General features: G+C 38.3%; 1 protein-coding gene across 1 annotated transcript in view; it reads right to left on the bottom strand.

The window, feature by feature from the left end:
• The window catches only part of LOC126198944 (microtubule-associated protein futsch-like), an 83023-nt gene that overhangs the window by 3822 nt on the left and 54224 nt on the right, over nucleotides 1–24977 (bottom strand). The window contains exons 6-7 of the mRNA XM_049935587.1: nucleotides 15623–23563; nucleotides 5248–15190 (exon numbers count right to left, since the gene is read on the bottom strand). Of these exons, the coding sequence (XP_049791544.1) occupies nucleotides 5248–15190; nucleotides 15623–23563 (17884 nt within the window). The remainder of the gene's footprint in view (nucleotides 1–5247; nucleotides 15191–15622; nucleotides 23564–24977) is intronic.

The raw sequence follows: 24977 nt of genomic DNA on the forward strand, positions 1-24977 counted from the left end.
CGTGATGAGTGAAATTGGACAGGAAGTTAATAGCTTGAGGAGGTAAACAGAGGGCGCAGTTCATTTAAAACATATAAGGAGGTATTAAGAGTTGGCATGAGGGGGACATTCAGATGATAATGTCAGTGGTAATATGTTCGCAGAACTATAAGTAACAAATTGTGAGTTGGAAGTTCCTGAAACAGAGCAAATGTTTTAGGAGAAAGAAGGGGCTCTACATTAATATAGAAAGTAAGAGTTGTTATAAGGAGGACAGGAATAGAAACCCAACAACTTGATAGAGAGGAAAAGCATTACTGGTTTCCAAAGCAAGTGTGAGTTTTGCACCAAAAATGGATAATTTGGAATATATTTAGCTATAGTATGGTACTACAATAATATCTTACTCTTCCAGGCAGCACAGGAACTTTTTTTTAGGAATAAACATGACAGATCAGAGATAATTTTATGTCAGTGAAATTCAAAACATGAAACTGTATCACGTGAGAGTGAACAGGGGTACATGCTGACTGCAGCAGGGTGGCAAACATGTGGTTGGAGAAAACAACAACCAAAAGGTCAATCACAGAACTTTAGAATCATTCCATTAATTGAAAGCAAAACACAAACAGGAAACAGAAAACTGTGAGGGAACAATGAACTGGTGGAAGAGGGAAGGAAGGAAAGACAAAGGTCCACATAAGCAATCTGAAACAAAGAAGTTCCATCTCCTTTCCAGGAGATGGATCAGTGTTTCCTTTTCTGTTTCATTTTTACATCTTTGCATATACTTCCCCACTTGCCTTTACCTTCTAGCGGACTAACTATTTTTGAAGCTACAGAATTTGTAGGTTAAACTAACTTTTTTTGTTTGCCTATCCTGCTCTGCTTCCTCCTGCTTCATCAACTGGTAAGCAGCAGTTGCTTAGCACACATGATACATGATATAGGTATTTTCAGGGGTAAATAGGAAGGAAGATTAAGGCTCAACATTACAGCAGCAATGACAGGTCATCAGAGACAGAGCACAAGCTAAGATTGGGGAGAGGCAGGGATGGAAATCAATGGTGTAATTTTCACAGAAACCATCCATGCATTTGCCTTAGGTAATGTAGGAAAAGCACAGTATACCTAAACTGGATGGTTGGATGGGGATTTATCATTGCACTCCTGAATGTGTGTCCAGTGTTTTGCAACTGATGGTGAGCTATACTGCTTGATATTTTCAGTGTTAAAACACACACACACACACACACACACACACACACACACACACACACACACACACACAAATGATGATCAGGATAAATTGTGATGAATGCACACATGTTGTCACATACACTGATGAGCCAAAAATTAAGACCACTCGACTACTGTCGACCGTCAGAGTGAATGCATCCTGGGGTTGTGGTGGGCCTTAGAAGTGGTTAAAGGACTAAACAGTGACGTGAGATGATCAGTCCATCATTCAAGGGCTAGTCCATTTGGAGTCAGTGACGTCAGTCAGACTACTGACTGAATTGTGACGTATGAGTGTTGAGTCGTCAAAAGCAATATTGATCCCATAGTTGATAAATAATTTAAAGAGAGATAAAAGTATATTGGTCGATACTCAGCAGACAAGGGATCCCATAGGGCTCATCAGTGGTGAGAGGCACATCTTCATGTCTGAATAGTGCTAAACCAATACAAGAGTACGACAGAAACAGAATTTAAAAAAAAAAAAAAAAAAACAACCCTTCCAGCCAGATGGAGAGCAGCTCCATAATAGTACAAATGAAAAGGCTAAAAACATAAATAAGACTGATAATAGTAGAATTAGATGAGAGACTAATCAGGTTGGTAGGTAGTTGCTGGCACATGATGCAGTGTGGAAAGTATGTATGTGGGGCATAGAAACTGGAAATCACTCCAGTAATGATAAAGGTTGCAAATGGGGAAATCCATTGAGATAAATAACTTTGACAATTGGCAAATTGTTATTGCATGATGCCTGGGAACTAACATCTTGGAAATGGGAAGGCTGGTCAGCTGTTCACTTGCCACTGTCATTAGCATTTATGGAAAGTGGTTTAAGGATGCCGAAACCATGAGTAGATGACGAGGTGTTGGACATCCGAGCCACAACACAGAACATGGAGATCAGTGGCTTGCCTGCTCTGCAAAGCAAGATAGGCATTGGTCTGCAGCAAATCTGTGACAGTACAATGCTGGTGCAGGTACAAGTGTTTCAGAGCACAGTGCACAGTGTACATTGTTGAATATGGGCCTCTTCAGCAAACATCTCTACATGTTTCCAAGTTGACCCAACGACACAGTCAGTCAGTTAAGATTGCAATGGGCACAGGGTCACTGATATTGGACCAGGAATTAAGTGGAACATGTCAACTGGTTGGATCACTCACATTTCTTGTTGCACCAGGTTTATGGTTGCGTCTAGATATGCTGCCATTCAGGTCAACAGTGCTCAAAAAATACATGGAGCCACAAACACATACCAGTGGGGCCTGTTTTGTGGCATGTAGTACTTTCACTTGGGCTTCAGTGGCAACTATAGTAGTAGCTGAAGGCATTATGAAAGGTGTGAGCTACACACACACATTACTGGGAACCTCTCACATCCCTTAATGCTCTATGTCGTCCCCTTGGCAATGGAATCATCCAGTGTGACAGCTGTACATGTCACAAGGCCAAAAACATGCTGCAGTGGTTTGAGCAGCATCATACTGTACTCAAATTGCTGTCTTGGTCACAAATTTTTTTGATCTGGACATGATGAACCTCTTTGGGATGCCACCAGGTGCCAGTTTCTCACTCACAAACCACCAGTTTATAATTTATCAGAACTGCATGACCTGTGAGTAGACATCTGAAGTTACATACATCCAGAAACCTACCAGGGATTTTTTGGATCCATGCCATTTAGAATTGCTGCTTTATTGCTTTAAAAATGTGAGACAAAACACTGTTAAGTAGGTGGTCATAATTATTTTGGCACATCAGCATACTGTTGGAAGTTATGTATCAGCAAAAACGAATCACAGCTTTCAAAAAAGGTTGTTATACAGCTACAGCACACATTTTTTGATAACTAAGCCTGCCAGTGACTAGACACAAAGCACTACTGATCAGAAATCATCTGAGTTCTGTATTTTTGGTGATTTTTGTTCTGTGGGCATTAGGCCATGGTCCAAGGCATATTTCTGTGCTTAACATTTCATCTTACAATGCTGGAGACGTCATCATAGGCTACAATGACTCAGAAAGCAGTTACAGTCTAAAGTAAGCTCAGCAAACCCAGCTGTTTATAATTACCCATCCAATGGTCGATTCATGACATCATCAGGCAGCCGCCTAAGATCATTGAATCAGACTGTTGTGTGTTATAGAGCTTGTAGTGGGGAATAATTGGTGCTTTTTGGTTTATTTAGCATGAAGAACCACAACTTGGCCAATTCCAACAATCTCCCTTTTCTGATGAAGTTGTTTTTGTGCTTTTGAATTTTTATAACATCCTAGCATAGTAATTATTGGATCTAGATGAAACCACAGTATCAGAGAAATGAATATGGTGGTTCCCTTGTCCTAGTGTGTTATCTGCTACTGCCGATTTATCCATCCTGTCTGATGACAATCGCTCTTTTATTCATTAAATTGGATGTTAATGCTTCTTTTTGTAGCTCCTATGTAAACTTGATGTGAGTGCAAGGAATTTTATATACTACTGCTGTGACAAGCAGTACAGTGTTCAAATATTCACACACCTTTCATGTTGATTTAATCAAAAATCACTGTGTCAGTATCTTGTCTTCTTAATACTTTACAAAAGCAGTCTATTGCTGTTTTTACAAGTGCAACACAAACTACCCTTTTAGTCGGTTCTTTTTTCACTAGAACCTCTATATCTTTTAGGGTGTAATGCTGTATTTATCTCTTTGTCAGAGTAGCTATTTCTTCTGAAGGAGGTTCTCAAATGATTTGGCTCATCCTCCAAGCACTGATTTCACAGATTCTTATAGTGTGGTTCACCAATGTTTTGATTGCTTCTCTTTTTTGCTTAGGATGGTGATTGGAATTTCTGTGAAGGTATCTATATTTGTGAGTGGGCCTTCTGTAGAGTTCTCTCAGGTATTCTAAGCAACAGCACTAAACTTAATATTGGAATTGAAATACTTCAGAAAATGTAGAAATTGCAATTGCTTTCTGTGTCATTATAGCCTCTGATGATGTATCCAGCATCGGAAGACTAAATGTTAGACAAAGAAATATGCCTTGTTCTACAGCCTAATGCTTGTAAAACCAAAATCAGTAAGTTCATAAATACCAGCTGTGATAGTCTGTATCATATGATTTCTACAAGTTTGGAACTATGAAACCCAGAGGCAAAAATAAAGTGTATTCATAGCAGGAAAACATTTAAATTCATATCATATTTATTTGTTTAGTTTGTACACTCTATATGCTCTCTCTCTTGGGTGTGTCTCACAATGGTATCAACTCATTTACTAGTTAAAGTAAACAATTTACTCTGTCTTTAATAAGGTAAGTGTCTTCAACAGTTTCCTTAAAATATAATGCATACGTTGGAAATTCAAAAAGAAATGATGGAAATCGCTGATTAACCAGACATTCAAAAAAAATTATAATGGTCTACTTTCAAGCATTGATAATTGCTGATTGTTCATCATAAGTAGCAATACTGACTGCAAAAAGGCATTTGTTGTTAGAACTCTATATAACTCATTTTCCACAATACATTACTTTATAGGCATTTAGTTAGCTGTACAAGAGACCCAATCAGGTTGCAGCTCACTCCTGTGTCTGTGTTTGCTTAGAAATAGAATTCTTTTTGGACAGCAGTGTTTTCTGGGTGTAACTTATCCAAAAACAAATTTAGTTACTATTTAATACAGCTTAAGAAGTAGTAGCTTTCCTGATAACTGTACTGAATGAAATGTAGCCTGAGTTTGCAAAAATAGTATATTACAGCCCAGTACTACCTAATTAATGTTTACAGTAACTGTCTCTCTTTTAATGTATAATTTGACTCATTCCACATCTCTGAAAGTTCTCCATCATGGGATTTAAAGAACACATGGATGAATGGGTGGATGGATGAGGAAGAATTGATCTGGGCCTTGGAATGTTCATCGCCAGGAATATAGAAAAGTACCATATATAAGTTTATCTGTCTTAATATAACTTGTAAAATTATCAAACAAGAATTTGTACTGTTTTTGTTAAATACTAAAACTTGTAAGAACTTACCTAAATCCTTATCTTCCCATGTTTGTTTAGCTTCAAGTAGAGCATTGTAGACATCTCGACTTGGTTCTGTGCCACTGAATACATAGTACCTTGCTCTGACTTTCTTGAAAAATTCTACATTGGTGTAGTATGAATTTCCATGATGTGGGACATAGGTTAGGTCAATATATATATGGCCTCCAGGAACTTTTGTGTTTTTCCCAACATCTTTATTTGACACATTCTTCTGTTTTACTGGTGATTCTGAACGCCTAGATTTTGATTCTTTTGCTGACTGTGCATTTGCTGCTTTGTTGTTTTCATTCATTACTAAGTTCTTCTTCATTTGCATAGCTTTCTTTTCCTTTTTTGGGGTCCCGGGCTTAGTAGCTGTGTTGACTTCGCCATTAGTTGTGATTGTGTTCGCAGGTGGCGGTGCAGGTGCTGGGAGCCCAAGTGGTTTCCCCCAACTGCCAACTGGATCCTTTTGTTTGTCACCCTTTGTATCTTTTTGTGCTGACTGACCATGCTCAGCAGGAAGGTGTGCACTGGTTACTACTGGAGGTATTTTTTGGCTTGTGGCACTCACTCCACTACTGGAAGGAATAATTTTTGTGGTAGCTCCTTTGCTGTCAATATCTTCATGCTTTTGGCCATTTATTCCTGATGACAGCTGTTCACCATGTAGCAATCCCTCTTTGTAACCCGTTGTTACAGTTTTATGCACAGGTGGGCTGTGGAAAGATGACTGGAGATCTTCACCTCTTGCTTCTCTGTGTTCATGAAGTGCCCTTTGGAAGTCCAGTTTCTCATCTGTAGATGTCAACTGCTCTTCTCCAGATGGCATACTACCATAAAATGAACTAGTCATCTGTGTGGAACTTACTTTTTGTGAAGGAATTATTTTGGGTGAGTAAAGCTCTACTGATGCTGTAGGACTAGCAGATGTTTCAAATCCAAAATGTGATGGTGGAGAATGTGCAAGTTGTGATGTAATGCTTAGTGGCGATGTAGGGTCATCTTCCTCATCACTGTCACACTGCTTTGAGTCATGTTTTCTACCAGTCTTCCAGGCATCTGTGGTCATCTGAGAAGTCGTAACAGTAGTACTAACAGTGGAGTGTGCTGAATGCTCCCCTTTATCACTGCCAATGAAGCTAACTGGTCCTGCAATACTGTAACCATCAATTTCTTTATCTCTGGGGGTTATTGATGTGTGGACTACCATATCACCATGTTCATCTCTCTTTGTGGTAACTGTGACAGTACTTTGTTCTTTTCCATCTTCAGAAGTTACTTCCTCTGTAGTGGCTTCAGTTATTTCTTCTTCTCCATCCTTTGAAGAAATTCTTTTAGTAATTGTAGTCACTGTAGTGGTGGTTTTAGATGTTGCCCCACTGGGTTCATGAGCCTTTCCTAAATCTTCCGAGAAGTCGTCACCATAGTCATCACCTTGTTTTGTTACAGTTGTGTAGGTTTTTGTCATTGTTGTGGTGGTCAGTGGTAAACTTGAGTCAGCTGACCCTGTTGAAATTTTTGTTGTAAAATGATGATCATCAGATCCAGCCTCCTGTTTTAAAATGGTTTTGTATTGTCTTGTTATCTTCCTGGTTACAACACTTCCGTCTTCTCCTGTGAAAGTTTCTTCTATAATGGAATCTTTTCCATCCTCACCTTCAGTAAAATCAAGGGGAATGTCACTTTTGCCTTCAGCAGTAGTAAATGAACTGAAAGCAATGCTTTTCTCTTTTGCATCTGGATCAAATTGTAACTCTGTTGTAGATAATGTTTTATCCGTGATGTCATCAGCTTTTAACACTGTTGTTTTGTAATGCTTCACAATTTTCCTTCTTACAGTTCTTCCTTCTTCATCTGTAAATGTTTCTTCTGTGACTGAATCTTTACTGTCATCCTCATCTCTCTCTTCCTTGCCATCACTACTAATGTCTCCAATAACATCTTCACCTTCTGTTGTCACTACTGTCTTATATCTTTTCACAATTTTTCTTGTGACAGTTCTTCCATGCTCATCTGTAAATGTCTCTTCAGTGACAGATTCTTTTCCATCTTGGTCATCCAGCTCATCAAGCTGCTCTGTTTCTAAACCGTCTTCAGTACCTTCACCATCTTTAGTGACTGTAGTGTAAATTTTCCTCAAGATAGTAGTGGTTGGCAGTTCTGAACCAGTTCCCAGCACTTTTGTTAATTGACTGGTATCTTTTTCATCAGATAACTCACTCTCTTTCGTGACCACTGTCTTGTACCGCCTCACAATTTTTCTAGTCACTGTTCTGCCATCCTCATCAGTGAATGTCTCTTCAGAGACAGATTCCCTTTCATCTTGATCATCAAAGTCTGTAAGTTCATCTCTTTCTATGACACCTAGTGCTGTAGTATGTGTATCTGTAGTAAAAGCAGTTGACATCTGTTCCACATCTCTTACATCTTTCTTCTCTATTTCACTAGTGCCTTTATCCTCCAAAGACCCACTTTCTTTCATTACCACAGTCTTGTATCGCCTTATAATCTTCCTTGTTACAATTTTGCCATTTTCATCTGTGAAAGTTTCTTCAGTCACAGATTCTTTGCCATCTTGATCACTTATTTCAATACCATCGTCTACACCAACACCTTCTTTTATATCTGTCGTGCAACTTTCGCTGGTAGTTGCAGTTAAGGTTAGGTCTGGGGCACTTATCTTTTCCATTTTTATTGTCGTAGAATCTTTTCCATCTGTGGGTTCACCTTCTTGTCTAATGACTGTCTTGTAATGCCTTATAATTTTCCTTCTTACTGTTCTGCCACCCTCATCTGTGAAGGTTTCTTCACTCACAGATTCATTTTCATCCTGATCATCAAACTCCTTTAATTTATCTGTTTCTACACCATCATCTCTATCATCATCTGATTTAATTGCTGTAGTGTATGTTTTCTGGGTGAGAACAGTTGGAGACAATTCCGAAGCAATTGTGTCTGTAGCTCTCATCTGGCTAGAGTCTTCTGCATCCACAGAAGAACTTTCTTTTGTTATCACTGTCTTGTATCGTCTGACAATTTTCCTTGTTACAATTCTGCCATTTTCGTCAGTGAACGTTTCCTCAGTCACAGATTCTTTTTCATCTTGATCATCTGATTCATCCTGTTCTGTTTCTATTTCATCTACAATATCCTTTGCTTCTTTAGGAGCTAATTTCATGGAATCTTTTGTATCAACAGATTCACTTCCCCTTGTGACAACTGTCTTATACCGTCTTACAATTTTTCTGGTCACAGTTTTGCCACTTTCATCTGTGAATGTTTCTTCAGACACAGATTCTTTTTCATCCTGATCATCAAACTCATCTAATTTATCTGTTTCTACCCCATCATCTCTATCATCATCTGATTTAATTAGCGTAGTGTATGTTTTCTGGGTGAGAACATCTGGAGACATTTCTGAAGCAGTTATATCTGTAGCTCTTATTTGCCTAGAGTCTTCTGCACCTACAGAGGAACTTTCTTTTGTCACCACTGTCTTATAACGTCTGACAATTTTCCTTGTTACAGTTCTGCCAGTTTCATCAGTGAATGTTTCCTCAGTCACAGATTCTTTTTCATCTTGATCATCTACGTCAGTTCGTTCTGTTTCTGTTTCATCCCCAATACTCTTTGCTACCTTAGGAGCTAATTTAGTGGTATCTTTTGTACCAATGGATTCACTTCCCTTTGTGACAACTGTCTTATACCGTCTTACAATTTTTCTGGTCACAGTTTTGCCACTTTCATCTGTGAACGTTTCTTCGGACACAGATTCTTTTTCATCCTGATCATCTAACTCATGTAATTTATCTGTTTCTACCCCATCATCCCTATCATCATCTGATTTAATTACTGTAGTGTACATTTTCTGGGTGAGAGCAGTTGGAGACAATTCTGAATGTATTATGTCTGTAGCTCTTACTTGACTAGATTCTTCCGTGCCCACAGAGGAACTTTCTTTTGTTACCACTGTCTTATATCGTCTGACAACTTTTCTTGTTACAGTTCTGCCACTTTCATCAATGAATGTTTCCTCAGTCACAGATTCTTTTTCATCTTGATCATCTAAGTCAGCCTGTTCTGTTTCTATTTCATCTGCAATACCCTTTGCTTCCTTAGGTGGTAATTTAATGGAATCTTCTGTATCGACAGATTCACTTCCCCTTGTGACAACTGTCTTGTACCGTCTTACAATTTTTCTGGTCACAGTTTTGCCACTTTCATCTGTGAATGTTTCTTCAGACACAGATTCTTTTTCATCCTGATCACTGAGCTCTGTGCATTCTTCCATTTCTACACCATCATCAATGTCGTCACCTTCTTTTGTTTCAGTCTTCTTTGTTGCTGTAGTAGTTACCAGTTTTGTAGTAGGTTTCTCATCCACTACTTCCCTTTCTTTCGTTATCACTGTCTTATATCTCCTTATTACTCTTCTTGTTACTGTCCTACCTTCTTCGTCTGTAAATGTTTCTTCGGTTACTGATTCTTTTTCATCGTCGTCATCGAACTCCACGATTTCTTCTGTGCCTACTTTGTCTGTGGACACTGTAACACGTGTTTCACTTTCATCAACATCTTGAGCTGGTTCAAGGGGAGTTCTGTCATCTGTCTTTATATGAGTAGGTTCCATTTCTCCTGTGGACTGAGTTATGTAAGTTCTGTAATGTCGCACAGTTCTTCTTGTCACAGTTTTGCCATCCTTGTCTGTGAATGTTTCTTCTGAAACAGCTGCTTTGTCATCTTGCTTGTCAGTGTCTAGTGGATATTCATGACCTTCAATTATTTTTGTTGTTGTTGTTTTTGAGGATGACGGTAGTACCATTGGTCCTGCTTCAGATGAAAATGGGGGCTGAAATTCTTTTATTTCACCCTTCTCATCAGCTGACTCAGTTCTGCTTGTTACTACTGTCTTGTAACGCCTTACTACCTTTCTTGTTACAATTTTACCATCTTCATCTGTGAATGTTTCCTCAGAGAGTGATTCTTTTGAGTCATCATCAATTTCTTCCAGGTGTTCTTCATCTGATAGTCTGTCACCTTTAACTACAGTTGTATACGTTGTGATCTCACCTGATGAAACAGGTATAAATGAACCAGGTCCTGCTTCAGATGAAAATGAGGGCTGAATTTCTTTCATTATACCTTTCTCTTCAGCTGATTCAGTTCTGCTGGTAACTACTGTCTTGTAACGCCTTATTATCTTCCTTGTTACAGTTTTACCATCTTCATCTGTGAATGTTTCCTCTGAGACTGATTCTTTGGAATCATCATCAATTTCTTCCAGATGTTCTTCATCTGATAGTTTGTCATCTTTAACTCCAGTTGTATATGTTGTGATCTCACCCGATGAAATAGGTATAACTGAACCAGCCACTAGACTTGAAACTGTCTTTTCATCAGGCTTACCTTCCCTGGTCACAATTGTTTTGTATTCAGTTTTTGTTCTTCTTGTTACAATATGACCATCTTTGTCTGTGATAACTTCTCCTGGTTGACCAGTTTTGTCACCAGTGTCATCCACATACTTTCTATACTCCACCTCTTTTTCCTGGGGAAGGGCTGTAGTCGTTGCCTTGGCAGGCTCTTTCTTGTCAGTTTCAGTATGTTCAGATTTAAGTTTTTCTTTTCCTTCCTTCTCTTCAGATCCAGGAAGATGCATTTTTACAGAGTCATCCTGTGGCCTTAAGGGCAATGCTTTTGGTGATGCAGGTGTGGAGTCAGGAGTAACAGTTACATATTCTGGAAGTTCTGGTGCATCAAGTTTGGTATAGACTGGTTCTTCCTCCATTCCTGAATCAATGTATTCTTCCCCTGGAGATGGAGGTGGTTCACCATCTTCATCATCTGATCTATGGTCAGCAGCTAAAGTTGGTAATTTGCTTGTAATCCCATCATCTTTTACTTCTTTTGAAACTTCTTTCACTTTTGAAACAGTAGTTTCTTCAGAAATTCCCAGCTGCTTCTCTTTCCCTATTTCTTGACCTGCGGAAATTTTTTCTGTATCTTTGAGTTCATGAGAAATTAGTGTATCTGCAGCTCTTTTATCAGTGTCTTCCACTTTTGGCGATAGTCCAGTCTCTTTAATCTCCACTTTCTCTTGCAAAGGTGTTATTTCCGGTTCCACAGATGGTTGTACAGGCATTTTTCCAGGGGCTGGTACATCTGATGTAACAGAATCCGATGTTATGTGTGTAGTTTTCAGGATGTATTCTTTCATTACAGTTGTGGTGATAGTTTCAGCTAAATCTTTTGAAATAATGCTGCCCTCCGTCTCTAAAAGTAACTTTTCTGTCTTTAGTTTCTTTTCCTCTTCATCTGTTAGTTGCTTGTCCTTTTCTGAAGACACTGATTTTGCAAGCTCATCTTTCTTGTCTTCCTGATACACCTCACTGAACGTTTCTGATGGTCTGTCTGCCTCATATTTTGGTTGACTTTTCACCACCTCAATTGATTCTTCTATTGTTTCTCTTTCTCCAGTTGGCTGCTTCTTTTGGTCAATACTTGTAGGAATTTCCTTGCTAGTTTCACTGTCAGGTAATGTCTTCTGTCTTTCTGTTATGACTGACATGACATCAGTGTCCTTGACAGTCTTTTCTATCTCTTGTTGTTTCTCCTTCACTTTCTTCTCATCAATTTGATCTTCTGTCTCAGTAACTTTCTTCTCTTTTGTGCTAACAACTTTCTTAAAGATCTCTTCCTGTGCTTCTCCCAATGATGGCTTTGTGTCCTTAACTACACAAGTTAACCATTCTATAGTTGCTGATGTTTTCTCAGTTTCTAATGAGTCAGCTTCTACTTTCACCTTTTTATCTTCCTTTTCTACTCCTATCTCTGCCTTGTCTTTTTTGCTTATGAGTTCTTGTTCTTGTAGGGGTGGTTTTTCTTCTGAAATTTGCTCCTCTTCTTTTCTGTGTGAGTCTTTTGTAATTTCTGGCTTTACGCCTTCCTGTGGAAAATGTTTAATATCTGACATTTGACTAGACGTAACGGATATTTCTTCCAATTCTTCTGTCGTTTTTGATACTTCTTTGCGAAGAGATTTGTCAGCTTCACTAACTTTGAGCTCTTCTCTCTTTGGTGACTCTTCATCTTCCTGTTTATCAACTTCTGAAGGTTCTTCTTGTTGTAGCTTGTCTATAATTTCAAGATACGTGGCAGATAAAGCACTTGGTGCTGAAATTGTTTCTTTTCCAGGTTCCATCTTCTGGTCAACCTTATCTTCTGGCTCTCCTCCCTTGATAGTTGTCTCTCCATGCATTTTCACTTGTGGTACTTTCTCTTCACTCTTTTCAAGTTCACCATTAGTTTTGATCACTTCTGCAGGCTTAACTTCCTTTGCTGTTGTAGCTGTAAGTTGTGAAGTTTCCTGGAGTGACAAATCAGTTTTAATGTCAAAAATAGTTTCAATCTTGTCTGAAGTTTTTTCGTATGTAGTGACAATCTTTCTTTTTTCGAGGTCATCTATTTTTTCTTCAGTCACAGCCTTTGAAATAACTTGGTCTTTTTCCTTTTCTTCAACTACATACTTTGGAGCAATTTTTGCTGTAGTTTCCTCCATTCCGACTTTTTCAATGAATTGTTTTGAAGTAATCTTCTCTGCCTCTTGTTGGCCTTCCTGTTCTTTACTAATATCTGTAATGGCTCTCTCTTTTTCTTTCTCTTCTTTCTTTTCTTGAAGCAGTTCCTTTGAAGCAGCTTTGTCTTTCTTAGGTTCCTCTTTCCCTATTACACTGGTAATATCCTCTACAGCTATTGGTTCTCCTTTTTTCTCATGTTCCACAGAGTCCTTCACAGTAATACTTTCTTCACCTACTTCTTTCTTCTTTTCTTCAATAATTTTCTCTGTAACTGTCTTCTCTCTCTCATCTTTTTCCTTTTCTTTTTCTGTATGATCTATATGAATTGTGTCTACTTTTGCTCCTTCTTTAATAAGATCCTTTGGGACAACCTCTTCCTTCTCCTCACCTTCCTTTTTTTCTTGAAGCAGATCTTCTGAAATATACCTCTCTTTTTCAACCATTTTCTCTGAAAGAGGCACATCTTTTACATCATCCTTCTTTTCTGTGATTTCTGGTGTGGAACTTTTCTCTTCTACTTTTTTCCTTTCTTCGACAAACTCTTTGGAAGAGGGCATATCCCTCAGGGAAGGTTTTTTTCCTTCTTCAGCCTTTTCAGAAGAAACAATATATTGCTCATCTATTTCCTTTGAAATGAGTTTTTCTTTTCCCAAATCTTTGCTTCTGTCTTCTTTAATTTCCTCTGTTGTGTCCTTAAAAACTGCTTTGACCACTTCCTTAGATTTTTCTTCAACTATTTCATGTGGAACAGGTTTCTCTTTTTCTTCTGGCTTTTTCACTTCCGTAATATCTTCTGTAATAACCATCTCTTCTTCCTTTTTCAATACTGTGTCCTTTGATACTGGCTTCTCAGCTTCCTTTGCCTTTTCTTTGGGCAGTTCATGTGGAACAGCTTCCTCTTTATCTTCTGGTTTCTTCACTTCTTCACTGATATCGTCTGTAATAATCTTCTCTTCTTCCTTTGTCACTGTCGTGTCCTTCAAAATTGGTTTCTCCACTTCCTTTGCCTTCTCTTTAGGTATTTCATGTGGAACAGTTTCCTCTTTTTCTTCTGGTTTCTTCACTTTTTCAGTGATATCTTCTGTAATAACCTCCTCCTTTTCCCTCATCAGTACTATGTCCTTTGAAACTGGTTTCTCAGCTTCCTTTGCCTTTTCTTCAGGTATTTCATGTGGAACAGTTTCTTCTTTTTCTTCTGGTTTCTTCATTTCTTCAGTGACATCTTCTGTAATAATCTTCCCTTCTTCCTTTTTAACTACTGCGTCCTTTGAAACTGGTTTTACATCTTCCTTTTTCTTTTCTTCGGGTATTTCAGATGGAACTGTTTTCTCTTTTTCTTCTGGTTTTTTCGCTTCTTCAGTGATATCTTCTGTACTAACCTTCTCTTCTTCCGTTTTCAACACTGTGTCCTTTGAAACTGGTTTCTCAGCTTCCTTTGCCTTTTCTTCAGGTATTTCGTGTGGAACAGTTTTTTCTTTTTCTTCTGGTTTTTTCACTTCTTCAGTGACATCTTCTGTAATAACTTTCTCTTCTTCCCTTTTCACTACTGTGTCTTTTGAAACTGGCTTTGCATCTTCCTTTGTCTTTTCTTTGGGTATTTCAGATGGAACTGTCTTCTCTTTTTCTTCTGGTTTTTTCACTTCTTTAGTTATATCTTCTGTAATAACCTTCTCTCCTTCCTTTTTCACTACTGTGTCCTTTGACACTGGTTTCTCAGCTTTCTTTGCCTTTTCATCAAGTATTTCAGATGGAATTGTTTTCTCTTTTTCTTCCGGTTTTTTCACTTCTTCAGTGATATCTTCTGTAATAACTTCCTCATCTTCCTTTTTCACTACTGTGTCCTTTGACACTGGTTTCTCAGATTCCTTTGCCTTTTCATCAAGTATTTCTTGTGGAACTGTTTTTTTCACTTCTTCAGTGATATCTTCTGTAACAACCTTCTCTTCTTCCTTTTTCACTACTGTGTCCTTAGAGACTGGTTTCTCAGCTTCCTTTGCCTTTTCTTCAAGGATTTCTTGTGGAACTGTTTTCTCTTTTTCTTCTGGTTTTTTCGCTTCTTCAGTGATATCTTCTGTACTAAGCTTCTCTTCTTCCTTTTTCAACACTGTGTCCTTCGACACTAGTTTCTCAGCTTCCTTTGCCTTTTCATCAATTATTTCGGATGGAACTGTTTTCTCTTTTTCTTCTGGTTTTTTCACTTCTGCAGTGATATCTTTTGTAATAACCATCTCTTCTTCCTTTTTCACTACTGTGTCCTTTGAAACTGGTTTCTCAGCTTCCTTTGCCTTTTCTTCAAGTATTTCTTGTGGAACTGCTTTCTCTTTTTCTTCTGGTTTTTTCACTTCTTCAGTGATATCTTCTGTAATAACCTTCTCTTCTTCCTTTTTCACTACCGTGTCCTTCAAAACTGGTATCTCATCTCCCTTTATCTTTCCTTCGGGTATTTCGTGTCGAGCAGTTTCCTCTTTTTCTTCTGATTTTTTGACTTTTTCAGTGATATCGTCAGCAATAACCTCCTCCTCTTCCTTTTTCACAATGGTGTATTTCGAAACTGGTTTCTCAGCTCCCTTTATCTTTCCTTCGGGTATTTCATGTGGAATAATTTCCTCTTTTTCTTCTGGTTTCTTCACTTCTTCAGTTATATCTTCTGTAATAACCTTCTCTTCTTCCTTTTTTACCACTGTGTCCTTTGAATCTGCTTTTGCAGTTTCCTTTTCCTTTTCTTCAAGTGTTTCAGATGGAACTGTTTTCTCTTTTTCTTCTGGCTTTTTCACTTCTTCAGTGATGTCTTCTGTAATAACCTTCTCTTCTTCCTCCTCCACTACTGTGTCCTTTGAAACTGGTTTCTCAGCTTCCTTTATCTTTCCTTCTGGTATTTCATGTGGAATAATTTCCTCTTTTTCTTCTGGTTTCTTCACTTCTTCAGTTATATCTTCTGTAATAACCTTCTCTTCTTCCCTTTTCACCACTGCGTCCTTTGAATCTGCTTTTGCAGCTTCCTTTTCCTTTTCTTCAAGTGTTTCAGATGGAACTGTTTTCTCTTTTTCTTCTGTTTTTTTTGCTTCTTCAGTGATATCTTCTGTAATAACCTTGTCTTCTTCCTTTTTCAATACTGTGTCCATTGAAACTGGTTTTGCAGCTTCCTTTGTCTTTTCTTCTGGTATTTCATGTGGTACTGCTCCCTCTTGTTCTTCCAGTTTTTTCACTTCTTCAGTGACATCTTCTGTAATAACTTTCTCTTCTTCCTTTTTAACTACTGCGTCTTTCGAAACAGGTTTTGCATCTTCCTTTATCTTTTCTTCGGGTATTTCAGATGGAACTGTTTTCTCTTTTTCTTCTGGTTTTCTCACTTCTTCAGTGATATCTTCTCTAATAACCTTCTCTTCCTCCTTTTTCACTACTGTGTCCTTCAAAACTGGTTTCTCAGCTTCCTTTATCTTTCCTTCAGGTATTTCATGTGGAATAATTTGCTCTTTTTCTTCAGGTTTCTTTACTTCTTCAGTGATATCTTCTGTAATAACCTTCTCTTCTTCCTTTTTCACTTCCGTGTCCACTGAAACTGGTTTCTCAGCTTCCTTTATCTTTCCATCGGGTATTTCATGTCGAGAAGTTTCCTCTTTTTCTTCTGATTTCTTGACTTTTTCAATGATATCTTCAGCAGTAACCTCTTCCTCTTCCTCTTTCACCACTTTGTCTTTTGAAACTGGTTTCTCAGATTCCTTTGCCTTTTCTTCAGGTATTTCATGTGGAATAGTTTCCTCTTTTTCTTCTGGCTTCTTCACTTCTTCAGTGATATCTGCTGTAACAACTTTCTCTTCTTCCTCTTTCACTACTGTGTCCTTTGAAACTGGTTTCTCAGCTTCCTTTGCCTTTTCTTCAAGTATTTCTTGTGAAACTGTTTCCTCTTTTTCTTCTGGTTTTTTCACTTCTTCAGTAACATCCTCTGTAACAACTTTCTCTTCTTCCTCTTTCACTACTGTGTCCTTTGAAACTGGTTTCTCAACTTCCTTTGCCTTTTCTTCAAGTATTTCTTGTGAAATTGTTTTCTCTTTTTCTTCTCGTTTTTTCACTTCTTCAGTGATATCTTCTGAAATAACCTTCTCTTCTTCCTTCTTCTCTACTGTGTCCTTTGAAACTGGTTTCTCAGCTTCCTTTATCTTTCCTTCGGGTATTTCTTGTGGAATAATTTCCTCTTTTTCTTCTGGTTTCTTCATTTCTTCAGTGATATCTTCTGTAATAATCTTCTCTTCTTCCTTTTTCACTACTGTGTCCTTTATAACTGGTTTTGCAGTTTCCTTTTTCTTTTCTTCGGGTATTTCAGATGGAACCATTTTCACTTTTTCTTCTGGTCTTTTCACTTCTTCAGTGATATCTTGTGTAATAACTTTCTCTTCTTCCTTTTTCACTATTGTTTCTTTTGGAACTAGTTTCTCAGCTTCCTTTATCTTGTCTTCAGGTATTTCATGTGGAACAGTTTTATCTTTTTCTTCTGTTTTTTTCACTTCTTCAATGATATCTTCCGTAATAACTTTCTCTTCTTCCTTTTTCACCACTGTGTCAGCTTCCTTTGGCTTTTCTTCGCATATTTCATGTGGCACAGTTTCCTCTTTTTCTTCTGGTTTTATCTCTGCTTCAGTGATATGTTCTGTAATAACCTTCTCTTCTTCCTTTCTCACTATTGTTTCCTTCAAAAGTGGTTTCTCAGCTTCTTTTGCCTTTTCTTCTGGTAATGCATGTGGTACGGTTTCCTCTTTTTTTTCTGTCTTTTTCAGTTCTTCCGTGATATCTTCTGTAATAACCTTATGTTCTTCCATTTTCACTATTGCAGCCTTTGTAATCATTTTCTCTGGTTCTTTTATCTTTTCTTTATCCATTTCCTTAGGGATAGTTATTTCTTTTTCCTCTGCTTCCTTGATTTCTACAACAGTTGCTTCTGTTACAGCTTCGCTTGTATCTTTCTTCTCTTCCTCTATCATCTCCTTTGAAACTATTTCCCATTCCTCCTGAATCATCTGTTCTAATTCTTCCTTTGGTAAACCTGTGTCTTTTTCTTCCAGTTTTTTAACATGTTCAGTGATTTCAGGAACAATTTTCTTTTTGTCTTCTATAATCATTTTTTGATCAATTTCCTTTGAAATTCTTTCCACTTCATCCTCAGATTTTACTTTGCTTGTTTCTTTCGATACTAGTTTCTCAATCACATCCAGCTGTTTTATTTCTTTGGTGAGTTCTTCTGGAACAACTTTCTCCTTCTCTTCTATCTTTTCTTCAGCCATCTTCTGTGAAATATCTTTTTCTTCCTTTGCTCCCTCTTCAACAATTTGTTTTCCAGCAACTTCAACTTTTTCTTTTTCTTCTTCCTTCTTTTCCTCATCCACTTTCTTTATAGTTATTATCTCTTCTTCTGCCTTTATTTCAACCCTGTCATCAGAGGGAGTTTTTTCTTTTACGTCCAACTTAGTTATATCCTCTGTAATAACTCTGTCATCAACCTTCTTCTCCACAACCTGCTCCTTTAGTACTACTGTCTCTTCTTTTGTCTTATGTTCAGAAATTTCTGTTGGAGCAGGTTTCTCTTTTTCTTCTAGTTGCTTTATTTCTTCAGGTATATCTTCAGTAATAACTATCTCTTTGTCTTCTCCCTTATCTTCCTCTGCTGCCTCCTTAGAAACTAGTTTCTCTTCTTTCATCTTCTCTTCAGCCTTTTCCTTTGGAGCAGGCTTCTCCTTTTCTTCTGCTTTTAACATTACCAATGCCACATCCTCTGTAATAGCTTTTATCTTTTCTTCAGACTCTTTTTCCTTCTCTTCAACTAATTCCTTTGATACAATTTTCTCCATTTCCTGTGGTTTCTTAATTTCTGTGGTGAGGTCAGTTTTGATAGTTTCCTCTCTCTGAATAGCCTCTGCTGAAACACTTACTTCCTCTTTGACAGTAATCTCTTCAACTACCTCCCTTGGGGAAAGTTTCTCTTTCCCTTCTTGTTTTTCAGTGATATCTTTAGTAATTACTTCTCTCTCGTCTTTCTTCTTTTCATGAATAATTTCCTCTGACTCTATTTTCCTACCTTCTTTTGCTTTATCTTCCACCATTTCCCTTGCCTGAATTTTCTCTTTTTCTTTGAGTTTATCTGTTTCTTCAGTGGTATATTTAGCAACTATCAATTGCTCTTCTGTCTCCTTTTCTGGAATCTTCTCCTTTGAAGTTTGGATTTCTTTCACTTCTTTTGGTGAAAGTTTCTCTGTATCTTCTAGTTCTCTTAAAGATTTATCAATCTCTTCTTTCTGTTTGTCCTCCGGCTTTTCTTTAGCTACATCTTTGGACAAAAGCTGCTCCTGTTCTTTTAGATCTACAATGTCTTTCTTTATCTCTTCTGCAATTCTTTTTTCCTTTTCTTCTTCTTCTTTCTTGTCCTTTATCTTACTTTCATCAAGTTTCTCCAATGAAACTTTCTGTTTGTCTTCTAGTTTTGGAATAGCTGCTATGATATCTTCTGTAACAATTTCTCTTTTTTTCGTTACGTCTACCAACTCCTTCAAACCCATTTCCTCTCCTCCTTTTGTTTCATCTTTAGCTACATCCTTTTGAGTAGATTTCTCTTTGTCATCAACTTCCTTCAGAACATCTTTGTCTCTCTCTTCCAGCTTTGGAATTTTATCCACGATATCTTCTGTATCAACTTTCTCTTCCTTTTCCTCTACCTCAATCATCTCCTTTGAGATGGTTTCATCTTCTTCTTTAATTTTTTTTTCAAGAACTTCCTTTGGAGTAGACTTCTCTTTACCTTCTAATTGTTTGATTTCTTCAATAATGTCTTCTTTAACAACTCTTTCTTCTTTCATCTCCTCCTCACCCATTACTTTTGATACTTCCTTGTCTTTTATTGTCTCCTCAATAACTTCTTTTGGAACAACTTCCTCTTCTTTCAGTTTTTTAATTTCTTCACCTTCTGTGATGAGTTCATCTTTCTCTGCTACCTTCTTTGCCCTGACTAACTCATCTGAAATAATTTTCTCATCCTGCATAATTACCTCTTGAGTCATTTCCTTTGGAACAGGCTTTTCTTTGTCTTCCAGCTCCTTAATTTCTGCTGGAACATCTTTCTTTACATCCTTTTCAATCTTTTTGTCTTGGATAACTTTATCCCCTTCCAGTTTTTCAGTTCTTTCAGTGACATCTTCTGTAACAAATTTCTGTTTCTCTTCTCGCATCTTTTCCTGCACAACATCCATTGGAAGTGGTTTCATTTCATCCTTTCCTTTCTCTTCAGGTGTCTCCTTTACATATGTTTGTTGCAGTGTTGAAATTTCTTCACTAATAACTTTCTCCTTTTGTTTTAGTTGATCTGAAATAGTTTCCAGTTGTTCTTCTATGTATTTCTTGTCAGAAGATATGTATTCTGCACCAATTTCTTCTCCTTCTGTTTTCTTTTCTTCTCTCATTTCCTGTAAGGCAACTCTGTCATGAGCAATGTCTTTTTCTAAAATTGCAGCATAATCTATTTCTTTCTCTACAGCTTTCTTTGCTTCTTCAGTGAATTTTTCTTTTAATTCGTCTACTTTCTCTTTTGTAGCTTTTAGATCTGCATATGTCTGAAAGGTAGCTTCCAGAAGTTTTTCTTCTGATATTACCGTAACAGGTTTTGGCTCATCAGTAGGCTTTGCCATGTCTTCCTTTGGCACAAGTTCTTCAAGTTGTGCCACAGAGACTGGTTTCACTGATGGTTTTGCTACATCAGATATTTCTCTTTTTACATGTATAATGTCTTCAATTTCATCAACAAATCTTTCCTCAGGTGCTATTTTGACTTCTTCAACTTCTTTCTCATCTTCAAACTGTTTTAAAGATTCTTTCAATGTGTCAGCCTTTCCTGTATCTATTTTCAGTCTTTCTTCTGCAGCACCAACCTCAGGTATGTAGTCTTTGATCTCTTCAGTATCTTGTTGTTTTTTCGAAAGTTGCACTTCATATTTTGTTTTATGAAAGTCTCTTACAAAGTCATCAGCATCATACATACCAGGGTCAACTTCCTCATGGACTGGCAGGTCAGCAACTTCATCAGGTGTTTTAACGATGTCTCTTTGATGAATAATCCCATGAGCAATGTGAGTTTCAAAAATTGGCATTACAACTTGTGGCAGAGTAGTTGGCTGCTCTAGACGTGTTACTGCTTCTGCCACTGGTTTTTCTTTCTCCTTTGTCTCTTCTTTCACATATTTTTCTTCAACGATTTCCTTTATTTCATCTAGAGGTATGCGTTCATCTTCAGGAAGTGTTGGTGCCGTTGTAGCTGCAGATTCTATAGTTGTAGACACCTTTTCATCTGGCTGGCTTTCCTCTGCAATAAATTTCTGCTCTAGAATTTCTTTTGAGGGAATCTCTTTCATGTCATGACCTCCATCATCAAGCTTATGGTCAGTGTCTGTAGTTTCTCGGACTTTCTCTGAAGAAACATCTATTTTCTCTTCAGGACTAATTGATGAAATTTCTTTGAGATCTTCACTTGTTTCAGGTTCTTTCTTGCTCTCAGACAGTTCCTCTTTCTGTATATCTTTATCTGATTCTTGAGACACTCCAGGCTTTCTTTCATCTTCAAATTTTCCTTTAGTTACTATTTCTTTTGCTGATGAAATAATTTCCTCCACTTTCTCCTCAATGTGATCTTTTGTAATTTCTTCCTTCAATGGCTTAGCAGTTTCTTCAGTAACACCTTCTGTTTCTTGCTCTTTTATTTCCTCAACATGTTCCTCCTTCATTTTTTCAGTTTCAGTTATTTCTTTTTCGGCTTTACTTTTAAGACATATATCTACCTCTTTTTCCTTTATTAAGTGTTCCTTTTGAGATTCTACTTCTCTGCGCATTTTTGTATCCATCTCTTCTTTTTCTATATCTTTCTTTGTCTTTTCTGTTTCAACTTCATCTAATAAGTGCTTCTGAAGCTCCCCTTCATCTTCTTCCTCAACATCAATATCTTTGTTATCAAAATCATCTGGTAAATGTGATTCAATACTTTCTTGTTCTTGGTAGGATTCTACATCTTCTTTTTCAACGATTAAGTATTCATCCTCCTCATCTTCCTCCCCTTCTTGCTCCTCCTCCTCTTCTTCTTCTTCTTCTTCTGTTCCTCCCCCTTCTTCTTCTTCTCCTCCTTCTATCTTTTCTCTCATCAGTTTCTTTACTTCTGTTTCAAGTTCAGCATGTAATGATTCCTTTATGTCAACAGGTCCTTCCTCATCCTCAATTTCTTCAGTTTGTTCCTCTTCTGTAGCCTCTATATCTTCCTTTTCATGCATAAGTTGCCTGGAATCATCTCCTTCTTCAACTTCAGATTCTTTTTCTTCAATTTCAGACTCCTTCTCTTCAAGTTCGGTTTCCTTCTCTTCTATCTCAGACTCTTTATCTTCAACTACCATCTCTTTTTCTTCAACTTCTACTTCTTTTTCTACAGTTTCTTCATCCATTTGTTTTTCTTTTCCTTCTATAGTAGGAATGTCTTTAATTTCTTTCTCTCTAACTGAAGTTTTGTCTTCTCTTTCTGTAACTTCTTGTTGGTCATCAGTTGGTGACTTTCTTATAGTTTCACTGTCAATTTTTTCAGTCTTTTTCTCAATGTAAGTCTCTTCAAGGGGTTTGTCTAAAAGCTCCTTGGAGATATCTTCCTTTGTTATGATCATTTCTGATATGTGGCCATTTACAAGGGGAGGTTCCTGGACTTTTCCTATTTCCTTTGCTTTCACAACAGTTTCTACTTCAGTAGTTGATGGGGTTGATACTGCAGATGAGTCAGCAGTAATTTTTCCAGTTTCAACCTTTCTTTTTCTGATTACAGCTTCTTTTTCTGATTTGACAGATGGAGTTGGTGTGCTTTTGGCAGAAGAAGACTTGGCTGGTGAACCCGGTGATTTTGCTGCTATCTTAGCAGGAGAGCTGGGAGTTGCCTTTGGTCGCCTGCTCACAGGCTTCCTCTCAGCTTTTGCTGCTGGTTCTTGCACTTCCTTCTTAGCAGCCTTTGATGTAGTCAATTTAGAGGCTTTTGAAATGTGATATTTTGATTCTACGACCTTCCGATTATTGGCTTCTTTTGCACTTTTTGCTGGAGTGGAGGTTGGGGACGGTCTAGTTCTACTCGATGGTCGAGCATGTTTCATTGGCTCTGGCTTTGGTGCAACTCCGTTAACTTTATGTTCAACAGATTTTTTAGGTGTAGTAGGAGAAGATTTTATGTCAGTCTTTTTCTCTGTTACACTAGAGGTTGTAATTGTTGTCCTCTGTGCTTTCCTTTCTATGGAACGGGTGGATTTGGTTTCAGCTCGTGTTTTCACTGTGGACGTTTTCATTTCTGTCTTTGATTTGTGTTCCCCCTTCATTCTCACTACTTCTGTCTTGGATGTCTTATCTACTTTTGCACTAACTTTTTCTGTGTCAGCAGTCTTAACTATATCAGTCTTAGTTTTGGGTGGTTCGGTTTTTGCGGGTAAGCGTTCGGGCTTGGCCCTTGACGGCGGCAGAACAGGCTTCGCTGCTGGAACCTGAGGAGGTGCAGCTGTGGGGGCAGCTGGGGGTGGTGCGGCGCTTGGGGGAACAGTCTTGCTAGGCTGCACGGGTTTCTCCACACCCGTGACTGGGATTGTCGCACTTTTGGGAGCAGCCTTATCCACAGGCTTTGATGGTGGTGAGGCCTGCTGCTTGGCAACTTCTCCTGGCAGCAGCTTATCAATGACCGCAGGAGCAGCTGACCGTAACTGTGGACCAGAAAACTCTGTCTTAAAATATGCCAGAAACAAATAATATATATGTGACTTACCGAATGAAAGTGCTGGCAGGTCGATAGACACACAAACCAACGCAAACATACACACGAAATTCATGCTTTCGCAACAAACTGTTGCCTCATCAGGAAAGAGGGAAGGAGAGGGAAAGACGAAAGGATGTGGGTTTTAAGGGAGAGGGTAAGGAGTCATTCCAATCCCTTGTAACCGTCCCCGGTGTAAAACCTGTCCCATGCACCCTCCCACCACCACCTACTCCAGTCCTGTAACCCGGAAGGTGTACACGATCAAAGGCAGAGCCACGTGTGAAAGCACCCACATGATTTACCAACTGACCTGCCTACAATGTGAAGCTTTCTATGTGGGAATGACCAGCAACAAACTGTCCATTCGCATGAATGGACACAGGCAGACAGTGTTTGTTGGTAATGAGGATCACCCTGTGGCTAAACATGCCTTGGTGCACGGCCAGCACATCTTGGCACAGTGTCACACCGTCCGGGTTATCTGGACACTTCCCACTAACACCAACCTGTCAGAACTCCGGAGATGGGAACTTGCCCTTCAGTATATCCTCTCTTCTCGTTATCCGCCAGGCCTCAATCTCTGCTAATTTCAATTTGCCGCAGCTCATACCTCACCTGTCTTTCAACAACATCTTTGCCTCTGTACTTCCGCCTCGACTGACATCTCTGCCCAAACTCTTTGCCTTTACAAATGTCTGCTTGTGTCTGTGTATGTGCGGATGGATATGTGTGTGTGTGCGCGCGAGTGTATACCTGTCCTTTTTTCCCCCAAGATAAGTCTTTCCGCTCCCGGGATTGGAATGACTCCTTACCCTCTCCCTTAAAACCCACATCCTTTCGTCTTTCCCTCTCCTTCCCTCTTTCCTGATGAGGCAACAGTTTGTTGCGAAAGCTTGAATTTCGTGTGTATGTTTGTGTTTGTTTGTGTGTCTATCGACCTGCCAGCACTTTCGTTTGGGAAGTCACATCATCTGTGTTTTTAGATATATTTTTCCCACGTGGAATGTTTCCCTCTATTATATAAAATCCTCCTGACAGATTACAAATGTCTTCAGGACTGAGATGCTACTTTAGGAAGGTAGAATAATAGTGCTCTCACCAGCAAATATCTACAAAACGGCGAATAACTGTTATGTGGTAGTGCTGTTAGTTAGCATGATTAGTCAAGTGTGTTTTTTTGACAGTTTAGGCCATATGCCACTCACAGTTGGTTTTCAGTGGTGTGGGCTAATGTTATACAGATGCAAAAACAAATTACTGTTATGAAAAGTCAGAAAAACTACTATATATGCTCCACATTATCAAGTTAGGGAGTGATCTAGATTACTGTAGAAACACAAGTACAACTTCAAGTAGCCAAG

The sequence above is a fragment of the Schistocerca nitens genome, chromosome 8 (genome assembly GCF_023898315.1).
Source record: "Schistocerca nitens isolate TAMUIC-IGC-003100 chromosome 8, iqSchNite1.1, whole genome shotgun sequence".
NCBI lineage: Eukaryota > Metazoa > Arthropoda > Insecta > Orthoptera > Acrididae > Schistocerca > Schistocerca nitens.